The sequence below is a fragment of the Vanacampus margaritifer genome, chromosome 20 (genome assembly GCF_051991255.1).
Source record: "Vanacampus margaritifer isolate UIUO_Vmar chromosome 20, RoL_Vmar_1.0, whole genome shotgun sequence".
NCBI classification, from domain to species: domain Eukaryota; kingdom Metazoa; phylum Chordata; class Actinopteri; order Syngnathiformes; family Syngnathidae; genus Vanacampus; species Vanacampus margaritifer.
The window spans coordinates 17,459,242-17,473,329 of record NC_135451.1 but is presented as its reverse complement, the minus strand read 5'-3'; the positions used below and the strand labels follow the sequence as shown (position 1 = coordinate 17,473,329).

General features: G+C 45.4%; 1 protein-coding gene across 2 annotated transcripts in view; it reads right to left on the bottom strand.

The window, feature by feature from the left end:
• Window positions 1-14,088, bottom strand: part of LOC144040445 (cadherin-10-like) — an 83,240-nt gene that overhangs the window by 7,198 nt on the left and 61,954 nt on the right. For both annotated transcript variants that reach the window (XM_077554626.1, XM_077554627.1), the window contains 4 exons: window positions 4,113-4,407; window positions 1,262-1,381; window positions 830-997; window positions 367-548 (listed from right to left, as the gene is read on the bottom strand). In XM_077554626.1, the coding sequence (XP_077410752.1) occupies window positions 367-548; window positions 830-997; window positions 1,262-1,381; window positions 4,113-4,407 (765 nt within the window). The remainder of the gene's footprint in view (window positions 1-366; window positions 549-829; window positions 998-1,261; window positions 1,382-4,112; window positions 4,408-14,088) is intronic.

The following is a 14,088-nucleotide window of genomic DNA, read 5'->3' as shown; positions in this document are numbered from 1 at the left end:
CGCAGAGACGGATGAAGATGAGCTCGCACGTTCCCGACATTTTATATACCATTTGATATTTCATATTTGATATATCAAATGGCGGGATTTACTTGTAAAATGTACTTAGAATTTCTGAGTGTATCAACCTTTACTAGGCTTTTTCAAGTAATTATCACTCCCCATTTTTAGACTTTAGCAGGAGAGCTGTTAGGATGGTCCATTTGACAAAAACTGACAAACAGACGTTTGGCTTCTACTTTTCGAGAAGAAGCTTTAAAGCTTTAAAAAGGGATTTCTGTAAAAAAAATTGCAATTTTGATCTGATGGGGTCCGGGCCCGAGCCTTAATTGGATTTCACACGAGCCATAAAAAAGCCCAAATCACCCTTTTGATGACGACGATGCCCTCTTGCGTGGTTTTGTCCGTGACGATGTTGAAGTTGTCGTGGCCTCCCACAACGCTGTACTCCATCTCGGCGTTGCGGCCCACGTCGGGGTCGTCGGCTTTGATGCGGCCGATGGCGCCGCCGACCTCTGTGGATTCCATGGCGGTGATGCGGAAGGAGTCTGAAACAGTTTTCACATCATTGCCGACATTAACTCGTTGATGTTTGAAGGGGCTTGGCGGAATCTCCCAAAAAAGGTAGAACAGTCAAGAATGGTCATGCTAAATATCAGGAGCGGACGCTATACTGAAGTCAGAGGGTTCCTCGACACTGACGCCAGATCTGCACCCACAATGATTTCTCTACGTATGATGACTCATTTATTAAAGTTAATCAAGCACTTAATACGGTACATTTTGAAAATACTTTCACGTATGTAACACTTTGGAAGAAGATGCTTACGGTTGGCAAAGCGGGGCGGACTGTCATTGACGTCGGACAGGGTAATGCTGACCGTGGTGGTCCCCGAGAGGCCCCCCATCTGTCCGGCCATGTCCTTGGCCTGGATCACCACCTGGTAATTCTCCTTCACCTCGCGGTCCATGCCGGGTAGTGCCGTCTTGATGGTGCCTGAGAAGAAGAAGCAGAAAAAAAAACGTCGTCTTTGCCACATTCTCTTCCCGACTTGACGTCGTCTTCCTCCTAATTAGCTTAGTGTTTTAAGAGACGGATTTGCAAGGTTAGTGCCGTAAAACGTGTCTTTAGCGGTGCTTAAGGACGGGAGGAAGAAATCCTCATTCTGCGGGATGCAGCTTAATGTTCCGTCACACTCCAACGAAGCCTTTTTATAGACCGCATACGAGCAGAAGGCGGCGGTTGCGCTGCTCCTCGTACCGTTCTCAGAATCCACAGAGAAGTAAGGCTGGCCCTGCAGAATGCTGTAGACCAGCTTGGCGCTGTTGCCGTACGTTTGGTCGTCGGCATCAGTTGCCGTCACGGTGGCCACAGAAGTACCTGTTGAAGAACACAAGCGCTGTGGTGTATTACAAGTGATATTTATTATACTGTGACGTGAATCAATTACGATTTGTAAGTCATTTGCAGCTTGGCCCACCGAACTCTTTCAAACCAAATACAGGCCAACCACATAGTTAACTTTCCAACACATCATTTAAAGCGGATTATTTCAACTTTACTCGTCATACGCGGCAGCTTCGAGCGACAGCACTTCCTGATCAGCTGACTAACACGAACCAATCAGAAGCTAGCATACTTTAGGTCAATGCAAGTGAATGACGGAGAGCAGCAACTTAGCGACTTTAGCGGAAAAAAATACCAAAATGTATGTGTAATGCTAAATAATAATTCTGGAAACATAAATGTATGAGTTGCGAGTTTATGAAGTTGATAAAATTGCAAATTTGCGTGTTTACAAAGTCGCAAATTAAAAAGTGACAAATTTGTGGGGGGTTTCCTCCGCACCCTCTAAAAAAATATTTTTTCATACGCGGCCCCAATACGCCGTCGTACTTTTCGGAGAGACCCGGGTGACAAGAAGTCGAACCTGTCAAGTCAAACCTGAGATAGACTTTTGTTGCTTAGAGCTTAGCAAAGTGATAAAGACACACAGAGTGCGTGACTGTCTGATTTCTTTGTCTGGCGGAAAATACAAAGAAAGGATAAATGTGCAAAGGTTGTGGGGTGGAAGCGGGATCGTTTTGCATATCTATTAAGAAGTCTATTAAGAAGTGTAAGTGTTTGTTTCGAGAGTAAAGTTTAAAAAAAAAAAAACGTGACCCTCAAGTCCGGCAGACTCCACCTTGCAATATGTTGCCCTTAAACAACCTCATTAACAGGCTGCTAAATGTCGGCTACGCATAACATTGCAGTTTAATGGTAAGACCGTTTTATAGGGCTTATTGCGGTGAAATGTCACGGTCGGAGCGGTAATGAAGGTTGTCTATTGCAGAGAGGGAAAAAAATAATACAAATAAAAGCCAGTGAGAGAGAGAGAGAGAGAGAGGTGTCCTTTTGCGGCTCCATATCCTCCACAAGGCCGCGTGGCTAATGCCGTCCTTGGCATTCCGGAGACCTCCTCCGCCGCCGCCGCCGCCGCGTAGCGTTGGGGTCGCCGAGTCTCGCCGCATACTAATGAAGCCTTGAACATCTGTCCCACTTAGTGCCAGAACTGATGGCTGCCGCCTCTTCATGGCCGGCTGACTTGATGAAGCGCCGTGTTCATTCCAAGCGCTTTTATTAGTCGGCCCGATGACTAACGGCGACATTGACCCATCTTTAGCCAGCGTCATGAATCCCCCAAACAAGGCTTTTTGTTATTTGCCGCGCAGATAATTGGCTTTTGATTGACCTCCTGATTGCTCAATTGTATTCATTTGCGGCCGCATAATTGAGAATGTTTTTTCCATCTGACACCGCATTATGTTTTATAGGCATAGCGCTTACGTTCGGGCCATTTGGTTTATTTATACTCGAAACGGAATGAAATCAATGCGACCAAGCAAATCCTTAATTGGAAAGAGTGACAATCAGAACATAAAGCGCGCGGCGTGGAAGGCCTATTAAAAAAAAAAAAAAGGCAAATGACAGGGCTTGTTGTGAATGTTTAATGAGGCTGACCAAACACAAATAACTTGAATAGAACATCACATGACGACTAAACGAGCTCCAGCGCTTTGTGTTCTGTTTATCGTCACCGTTTAATGACTGAGCACAAAAACGATTGGGCTGCGTTGCCTCGTCCTAGTTCACTGGAAAGTACGTTAAATATTGATTTGCTTTTCAGAAACTTGCCGCTTGTTGAAGTGAAATGAATTTCATTCACAGAGTATATGATTTTCATCAGGGAGTAAAGTCTGAAAGAAGAAACACTAAAATGCTCATTCATGCGCTATTCACCGTGTGTGACGATAACTAGCAACTTTTAACACTGGTACATTTTGTTTGCACTTTGAGTCTGTTAAAGCAGAGCAAATTGAACACATTGAACAAGTATTTGCTCAGGGAGCAAAGACCAAAAGACGAATGAAAGAAAAGCAGACGCTCACTCAACACATCGGATTTAGCTTAGCTGAATTCCTTTTGACATTAGCAATAAGTGTTTCTTTTCGCTTGTAAGGATTAGAATCTGATTGTTTCTACTTTTGGTTTAAAACAATTTCAGGTGACCAGATTTTCAAAATAAAACACGGGACGCTACAATTTCGCTGAAAAACAAATATAGGCTACAATCATTTCATAAAAGGGCGGATTATGTACGCTGAATCCTGTTGTGTTACGCTATTGCTTTAACAAAGGCTAAATGCTAGCTTGGCAACGATCCCCCCAGTGTAGCAAAATGTGGCACGAGAAAGCTCAGCTTGTGTCGAGTCACATCAGCGACCGCAATATTAGGATAGCTTATTTCTCTTTTTGCAACTTTTATTGACTCAAGCAAAGTCAAATCAACTTCCACTGGACTTCACCAACGTGTTGCTCAGATTTATTTAGGTTGATTTTATTGTCAACTTTAAGCAAGTGATTTTCCTTGCCAGCTGCTTTGCTAATCTGTATGACACTTTGATTGTGTCTTCTTGGCCCAAACCAATTCTGGTTCTTTATCGACTTCAGCAACTGCTACTCTACTTTGTTGACGTTGTCTCGAGCGTGTAGAGTACGCATTGCAGCGATCTATTTTTGGCCCAACTCATTGACACCAAATCTTGACACCAAGTCAACATCCACTCACCGACGTCCGACATCTCGGGGACGCTGGCAAAGTAGATGTCGCGCTCAAACTTGGGCGCGTTGTCGTTGATGTCGTGGATCTTGATGTTGAACTCGGTGTCGGGCTCCATTTCCTCGTTGGTGTTTCGATCCAGCACTTTGGCGTGCAGCGTGTACATGGCCCTCTCCTCGCGGTCCAGCTTCTTGGTGGCGTGGATGTCGCCGGACTTTTCATCGATCAGAAACAGCGTGCCGGCGCCCTCTCCCGTCAGGACGTACTTGACGGTGCCGTCGTCTTTGTCCATGTTGGAGTGCAGCTGGGAATGACACACAGACGACTTTAGATATAGACGTGAATACGACGATTGCAGCCTTGGCCCTTTTTTTGTTATCTTTTGTGTGATGATTTCACCGAAGCAGTCAGACCGCAGAACATAACTTGCACTCCAAAGCCACACTCAACGGCGTTTTTAAGTGCATTTCCCCACACTTATTTGCAGCAGTCAACCATTCGAGTCATTTATCCTTTTGTATCGGACGGCCGCATCGGACCCAATCGATGCAACGGCAATTTGGGGGCAGCGGCGGTTGCACTTTAAGCGCACTTTACGTCCCATAAAATCCCACAGAAGAGCTTTTTATGCTTCGCTTCTCCTTTCTTCTTTTTGTTCCGTAGCAAAGCTCAAATGCATCTCGCATTTTGTCACATTAGCACATGTTGCTAAAGGACATGGAACACTTCTTCTCGGTGCTTGTTTATGACCGAAGTCGAGGCTGTAAAGTATTCGTATTATAAGTTAACAACACAATCATTGGGAATTAAATGGGATGAAGTCCTAATTTGAAACGCTAACCTTGAGTTGAAACTTTTTCGGCGGTATTGGCAACACATTTGGCGTAAGTCCCTCTCGTAACAGAACTCCTTCATCAAACCGTAGACCCCCGTACACTGCTTACAAATTCCTCACGTTTGGTCAAATTATTTTGATGGAGTTTGTTTAAATAAAGGTTCCTGGAATTCACCCAAAATGGCCAACTTCCTGCATAGCCTTTGCTGTGTGTGTCTCTCCTCCCCACCAAATTCAACAGGAGACGTTTGACAACCCGAGACACACTAAACATCCCATCAACACTCGCAACATATCCACAAATCCTTGTGGCTTCCAACGCGGATTTCTTGCCACCACCAGCATCCTTTTGTCAACTTGAGCAAAATTAAGCGATTGAACTTCTTATATGTAGCTTTGATTGCTTCAAGCTCTCATTTCCATGCGTTTTGTCATGACAGAAGTCAAGTCACAACGTTCAATTTTTCTTCCCCAAAACCGCCAAGACACGCTAAAGTGTCCCAGCAGCTCCTGTGACATATTTCACAAATCGCAGTGTTGGATTTATCTTCCGAATTGCGCGGTTGAGAAACGACTAGAAGCTGACCTGCGGCTGCAGCGGCGGCTAAAATTAGTCACCTCTGACCTATCCATCACCTCCTAGGAGACGGTGACAGATGCTTGATTCAAGCTCATTATACTCGTGGATCTGTTAGCGGCTTTTTTTAGACGGCTCGTCGAGTGCGTTTAATGACGTGTCGTCGTACGTCACCATGTGTCTTGTTAATATTAATGTCGCCACGCTGCGAGGAAGCTAATTATTTGTTAGCTGCCGAGAAGACTGAGGTCAACAGCTCAAGTTGGGTTTGGACATGCGGAATGCATTCGTAAACTTCCCGGGGAAAAAAAAGATTCAGTTACTCGCATAAAAATGGGTTTAAAAAAATATTGTTGCCAGGCGGATCTTCCACTGGCCTTATTTGCGAGTTTGGAAGGACGTGGGATTTACGAGGTCTTGGAGACGCGAAGGCGGGGCCTGTGAGTGACAGCTTTACAGCGGTGAGCTGTTGGCAGGAATTTGTTTGCATCTAAATGGGCTTCCACGCGTGCGCTTGCCACGAAGCGCCCGCACCTTGTTACGACCTGCAGGCCGCCGCGCAACAATCAACTCCCAGGACAACATTTTTACCGTTATTGTCGACAGGAGCTGGTAGCATTTTCCATCAGCTGTCATGGGCTTATTTCCATAATGGGAAGCTATGCCGCCAGGCTGTTTACAGCCTAATGTTCTGTATCTTTACCAACACGGAATTTAGTAGGCAAACAAAACAAAAAAAAAAAAACGGTCTCAAGAGGCCATGGCTGAAGAGAAGGAAGAAGCATTTTTTCCGTTCCAACTTGGTTATTTTTGGCTTCCTTCAATGATGGACTCAAGATTCTTGCCAATTGCAACCCAATTTGAACCACATTTAATAGACAGCTGGAAGATGCTAAATAGCAAAACAAACCGTTCTTGTCATCGAAGCATCGCTGCAAAGTTTGATGTCTCGTGATCAAACACCAAACTCAACCGAATGACTTTTTGAAAATTGTGTTGACTGATGTCTATCATAAATAGACCCGCAACCCGTGATAACTTACATTGATGTTTCTGCATTTGGCAATTTATTATTATATTATATTATTAGTATGGGATTTTTTTTAATGGGCTTTAGGTGAACTGATGAATACACACACGCTCGCACGCACGCACGCACACACACACGCACATACACATACTCACCCACATACAAAAAAAAAAATATATATATATGTGTGTATATGTATATATATATGTATATATATTAAAAAAAAAAAAAAAAACATTTATTAATTTTTTTAAATTTATTTGTTTGTTTTGTTTTTTTTAAAAAAAGGAGAGCAATGATGATGTCAAATCGAATGAACAATACTGAGCTCTCCTGGAAAAAAAATAAAAAATAAAATAATAATAATAATAAATAGACCCGCAACAAAGTCTCTGGAAGTCTGCCATTTTGGTTTGAACCACCATTTTAGGTCTGATTTGAACATATACACACAAACTACAAAGAGGAATTTGTCCTTTTATTCGATTGCTACCAAATTGGAACCTCTTGTGCTATACAAATGCTAAAAACGAAAGAGGCTAATTTGCGAAATTTGAACCAGTTTGACTTTCGTATGGATCCAACCATCCATTTTCCAAAACCGCATTTCTTGAAAGTGTAAACTAACTACGACCCAAAAAGATGCAGAAAGTCGGCTATTTTTGTTGGTAGTTTTTAATGTATCTTACAAAGACATGTTTCAGATAGCAAAAATTTGAAGTTCCTGCCTTTGCATGTTGGTGGAAGATGCTGTTTAGAGAACTGGAAACTCTGGTAAGTCAGATCTACAAGATCAGAGCTTGACCAAATGTCTTGTGTGATTGCATTCCTTGCCTGAATTTGAAATAAGATCCAGTTTAGATTTCCTTCAAACTCCGTTTACCGCGGACGCTCATTTTTTACATTTGTGCTAATTACTGAATGTCAACCAACACGTTTTCTTTTTTTTTTCTTTTTTTTTACCCCCAGTGGCCGTGTATATTGCACAAAGAGGAAGCGTGACAGGAAATCAAAAACGAATTGCGTTAATGCCACATTAGCCAAGCTCAGTTGCGCGTCGCAAGCAGGCAACCGAAGGGACGAAACCTTCCAGCGCAAGAAACACGTTGCATCCTCTTACATGAAGCGTTTTTCACGCGGCTTCAGGAAATTTCAATGTTAGCATGGCAGCGGCGTATTTGCGTACATTCGCTGGCTCCGCTTGAAAAAGAAAGAGAAAAAAAAAACACCTTTTCATGGCCGTACAACACAAGCACAGAGGAGAGCCTTGATGAGTGAAATTGCTTCGCACAAACACTGAGGAATTGTCTGCAAAGCGAGGAAATCATTGGCAATTCTTGTCAGCCCTCCGCTCCGTGTCGCTCGCTGCTGCAGCGAGGAGATAGCGGCGCAGAATGGAGACGGAATAATTACTCTCGCTGTGTCTTTACCGTTAAAACAGTGCGGCGTATAGTGCGTTCTCCGCAGGTCCGACTTGGACCTCGCTGTCGCTGTAGGCTGCTTTCTTTATATTATATTTCTTTCAAGTGGTGAGCGAGGCCGGCGCCGCATCTCAAGGCTGGCAAAAAAATATGAACACAGCTAAAATGAAATAGTAATAATTCTTATGAAGGCAAGGGTTTTATGAGGCAGGGCACAATGGAAGGTGCCAGCGCCTTAATGGGATTTTGCTCCCCGCTCGCCCCCGCTCGCGTCAAGTTTGTGGATGTATTGCTCAGCATTGCAAGTGTTCGCCGGCTTTAGAAGTGGGCTGCCGCAGCTGCACACAGTCAGCCATCGCACTTATTAGCCGCCCTGCCAAAGTCACTTCAAATGGGATTGAATGGGTTTACGCTTTCCATCCAGGAGCTGCCGGCGAGGAACCGAGTAGAAATATTTTTGTTACTCCGCTCAAATCATTCACTGCCGTTGAACTGAAATCCAAACGTTTATTGCCACCGACTATAACTAAGTATAAGTATGTTTGTCAATGGGCAGACGTGAAAGACGGTTTTGCTCAGCTTGTCTATGAAATTGAGGTTTGTAAACAATTGTAATGACTAACAAATCTCTGAAGATGGGGGCATTGCACCGCTTTGGATTAGAGATAAACGCAGTTTTTGAACAGAACGAGGGGATGAATCTCACACGTCGACATCGATTACGAGTATGTCCGTCTGTGTCTTCTGTAGGACTCTTCACAGGCTGGCTCGCCTTAACCGTGTTGAACGCGGACGGGCCTTCAGTTAATTTATGCTCAGCAGCGCGTGTGTCCTCTGGGAGCGGAAACAGAAATGCAGCCGGTTGCGAATCTTCGCAAACGGCCAATCGACAGCCAGCGTCAGGCCGGGGGAGGGACTTTACTGAAGGTACTGCCTCGCTATTGGCGTCCACAAAGGAGCCTTCGCTCAGGTCCTGTCACCATGGAAACGAAGGCTAGATTCGAAGGCCGCGTAAATTCGGACAATGGCATGCGGTCGGAGTCGCATCATGCGACCTTCGAATTCGACCCTTGGTTGACGCAGCCTACAAATTTGGACGCAGCTTCCGTATTGTATAACCCAAGGGTCTTAAACTCCATTTATGCGGATGCTGCTGCTGCAAAAGAGTCTCGGTGTCTCTGGGCTGCTTGACCAGCATATTCAAGTCCGTATTCAAGTCCTCCAAAAAAAAAAGTACAACTAGTCCAATTTTCTCAGTCGTTATTAATCGCAGTTCAGAACATTAACGGTTCTTCAGGACAAGATTGGTGACCCGCTCCTCTCTCATCTCCCTGCTACTTTGCATCCTCCTCAGCATGTCCCGTTGATTAATGATGTCTGATTTCTTGCGCTTCGCGACTTCCTCTGTGCATTCAAGACGTGTCGGGTTGCCCGTTCTCAACAAATTAAACATTCCGTTACTTTTTTTTTTTTTCTTCTTGAAATTGGAGGTTCTCATCGCCAACCTTTCTCTTCAAGGCAGGTTTTGAAAAAGACAAGACTGGGACTGTGTGACAGGAAACCTTTCCTTTCCACTTCAGAATTACATTTTGCGAAAGCTGTTATGAGCTTGAGCTATGGCAGCCTATTATGGGTGTAACGGTTCACAAATTCCCCGGTTTGGTTCGGGTTTCAGCTATGTGCTCACAGTTTTCGGTTCAGTTCTGTATGCAGTTTTAGAAAAAAGAATTATGTATTGGAGTAAAACGTAAAACGAGCGTATATTATGCAATTATTAATCTATTCATGCTAGTAGAATATAGTGGCAGGCATAACAAATGCAAGTCGGAAAGTGTCCGGACGTATGTGCTCGTTATGGTCCTCGAGGCTTACGAGTGTCGGTTAGCTGTGTGCTATGCTATCATCGATTATCCTTGGACCTCGGTTTTAACCAAACTCCCGTTTGAAATAAAACACCTCAGTCGTGAACATGGCGATTTCCGACGTCCGTTTCATGTACCACAAATCTTGTGTTGGATTAATAAAGACTTGGCAGCGATGAGCGATGGTTCAGGACGCTAAACGCTGTTAGCGCCGTAGCGTACACTCGCGTCATGAAACCCGAGAACTCGCTCTACCCGCCCCGCTGCAATATGATTGGCTGCAGCGTCGCTGGAAGGATATGACGCACATGAGGCGCCGCCGTAGTCGTGGACGGCGCCATAATGGATTAGCGCTCATAAAGGGAGGAAAAAAAGAGCTGCGTGAAAGGACCGAACGGATCTGGGACGGATCTAGGACGGATCTGGGACGGATCTGGAACGGATCTGGGACGGACTGAAACGAAACTACTCAACCAATTGGATTTAACGGTTTTCAAAAACTGTTCCAGCCCTACAACCTATAAGTGATTTAAAAAAAACAGCAACACACCCATGGCAGTGACAAAAGATGAACATTTGATGTCAAACTATCATCCTGTGAGCCACAAGAGGCCCCGGGTCACAAGTTTGAGAGCCCTTGGCTAAACAGCGAATGAAGTATGCGTCGCGGTAGGGAGTCGAAAGTGCGCGCACGATAATGAGAAAAGATGACACCATTTTGCTCTTCAATGGAGTCATGCGGCGAGTCAGTGTCACCGAGGGCACATTTAATCGTCGTATATCCGTAAATAGATGATTTCCATCAATCTGCTTGGCTCATTTTCTCTGCTTTTTGGTCAGAAATCCGTGTACTCGTACTAAAAAACAAAATAAGATAGAAACAGTTTTTTGTAGTCAAAGAGTCGAATCTTTCCGGGTCGGTTCATTGCTGATATTGTCAGAGAACACAATATTCTTGGAACCGCTTTCTAAATGCTCCTCTGTGCGTACAGTAAACGCGAGTCAGGTTTTTGTTTGCGTTACGGTTCAACGTCAGATTAGGTCAAGTTTTATTGTATGTTTTTCAGTCCATTGGGCACAAGCGCCTCATCCCACGCTCGATTCTCCACTATCATGTTCCTGCGTGAGCAATTTTCTGTTGCTCTACAAAACATTTTGTTCTCATAAGCTCACACCAACTCTGGCTTCATCTTCTTTTTATTGTCGTGCTTTTATCTCTCGCAATTTAAGGAGTTGTGGCAAGTCCAAAGAAAGTAAAGAATGAGGCGGCCAAATGAATTATGCCCATTGAAATAAAACGTCATCATGGAAAAACATGAACGAGGTTTGTGCATGGTTCACGTGACGATACTCAATTGATAAAGATTATGATGCCAGCCAAGGGGGATGAATTCATTTCTTAACTGCAGCGACCTACTGAATGTCCACGGAAATTTGTAGGGAGGAAAGTGGTGAAAAGATATAAGTTGAGTGAACATAAAGTGAAATCGGGTGAGAAGCTCGGTCATCCGAGAGGGACTCAGCGTCGAGTCGCTGCTCCTCCACGTTGAGAGGAACCAGTTGAGGTGGCTCGGGCATCTGGTTCGGATGCCTCCTGGACGCCTCCCTGGGGAGGTGTTCCGGGCATGTCCTACCGGCAGGAGGCCCCGGGGACGACCCAGGACACGCTGGAGAGACTATGTCTCTCGGCTGTCCTGGGAACGCCTTGGGGTCCCGTCGGAGGAGCTGGCTGAAGTGGCTGGGGAGAGGGAAGTCTGGGCTTCCCTGCTAAAGCTGCTGCCCCCGCGACCCGACCCCGGATAAGCGGAAGAAGACGGACGGACGGACGAACATAAAGTGAAATCATTTTATTTCTATATATTAAAAAAAACAAAAACATTTTGGAGTATAATGGCAGTTCCATTTATTTCATTGAGTAAACTTGCATTTACGCTAAATGGAAACCATCAAGTAACTGTTGTCCCCTTAAAACAATGGCCTCAACCATATTTTGACACCCCCAATTTTTTTTTTCGCCTTAAACATTGCTGCTAACAATTGGCTACAGTCTTAGTTCAACAAATCAATTCTATTCTAATCCGTATTTGATTCAGTTTTTCACGTTTTCAGGAAAAACTGCCGACAAAACTGCTCCATGTTGTCGTCTCACCAGCGCATTCATTCCCATTCCAAAAGAATGAGCTTTGTCTTTGCCTTTTCTTTGCGTGGCATTTGATTGCCGCAATCATGAAATCAACCTTTTAAGCGAGCGTGCGGGTGCCGTCGCTCGGGGTTTGATTGAACAAGAAACAAACAAGGCCCTCCCGTCGCCAATACCCCAAAATGATCATTTTACGAGTTAGACCATCAAGACGGCGCCATTAAGTGCTTTCTGCGTCCTTTTCGCTTCCGCCTCGAAGAGCCGAAATTAGTGATACGTATGCAGCGGCGCCCAACACAACCCCCAAGACCCCCCCCCCCCCCGCGCCGCACCCTCAGCAATTCATTACAGTCTCGTGTTTTTTCTGACAGCGGAATAATGAAGGATATTGGACAGCAGAAATGAAGCCCGTGCTGTCATGCGGCTGCGGGGAACATCAAGGCGAGGCGCGTGGCAGCCGCCGCATCAACCGATAACCCGCCTCACACTTGGCATTTACTTTGCCGCCGCATCACATAACACAACAAGGCGCATTTCATCCGCCCGCTTGATTGATACGCTTTCTTCTTCCTCCTCCCCGCCAATCCATTTGTGTGTGTGCTTCCAGTGTGATAGCTGCAGCAGCAGCAAAGAAGAAGTTGTCAGAGCCCCCCCGCGGGCTCACCCCGGCACACTTGTTTACCGCCGAGGATGAGGTGCGTGATGAAAGGCAGCCTCCTCCGAGAAAATTGCCTGTCGACAGTCACCGCATTTGCCTCGCCGGAGTTGATAAGTGTAGCGTTTCCTTCCTCATCACACCTGTCTTTATTGCGCCAGGCCCGGCCCGGCTGACAGCAGCCCCCGTCTCTGATCCGGCAGGAGCACACGCGTCTCACAGCTCATCATTTTTGGAGGTGGTGGGGGGGGGGGGGGGTCGCTAGCGGGAAATGCGCCGAACCGCAGTTTAGGAAGTGGCGAGATTTGTCTGACTCATATTTCCATGCGGAGCCGCGAGCTGCTGGGTGGAATCAATCTCGGGATCCTTAAGACCACCGCAATTGGCCCGAGACCTCGCTGTGTCTGATGCTCAGCCGCGCTAGCTAACAAACTCTGAAAATCGAACGCGAGCTGCCCTCCACCAGATCTCCTCCAGCTCGAGGAGCTTTTCAGGGCCTCGGCAGACAAGTCTTATTTTTGAGAAATCGATAGGTCACAAGTGATTGATTAGTTGCTCCATTGTTGCGCTCGCTCTTAACTTTCTCATGTCAAACAAAAGTCTTTTAATACCTCTGCAGTCAGCAATGTTCAATAAAACACTTCCACTCAGCAGCTGCCAGTCAACTCAACCATCAGAACGGAAAGGGGTTGCACATTATTAGAACAAGTAGAAATAACTCCGCAGCTACTGCCAGATGGCGTCGTCACAAATGTCAAGGTCCTGGGCAGCCTTTTATCAAATAAAAGACCTCAGCCAGATCTGTTTAGACGGAATCAAGATCAACGTGTCTGTCCGAGTTCTCTGGTGTAGCCTAGGAAGCATGCGCTCTCACATAGCAGCTTCTCGTTTTGGCCAATATCCTCCAAGGGCTTGCTTAAGGTCACCACACTCCATGTTCAATTCTGTGCCGGGTTCCTAAGACCTTTTGGTGAGGTTTACTTCTTTGTTGGAAGCCCCCGATAAATCACCTTGGAGCTTTAAGTTAAAGCCAATTAGACTTCATTAGGAAACGATGATTCTTTGCACCAAAAGAATCATAAATACCGAAAAATAATGATAAGGTGTGATATAAAGCATTTTCCCCAATTTATCATCTGGGCAAGGATCATATGATAAGTATACATATACAGACGCTCCCCTACTTACGAACATTCGAGTTACGAACAACGGTACATACCAACATGTCTGCGTGTACAGTATGTCGAAAAATGTTCGGAAAGAGATGCTGTAAGTTCGATTTTGTATTGCGCGTAGTGCTTCTCTCCGCCGCTAATACCGACGATTGGCGCCGTGAGAGCTCATTGGAGGCTGAGCAACGTGGCGAGGAGGAGGAGGAGGAGGAGGAGGAAGAAAACGCCGGTCCCCATGAAGCAGGAAATAACTTTTGAAGCCGATTCCAGCGACGACGAAGAATCTCTCATGG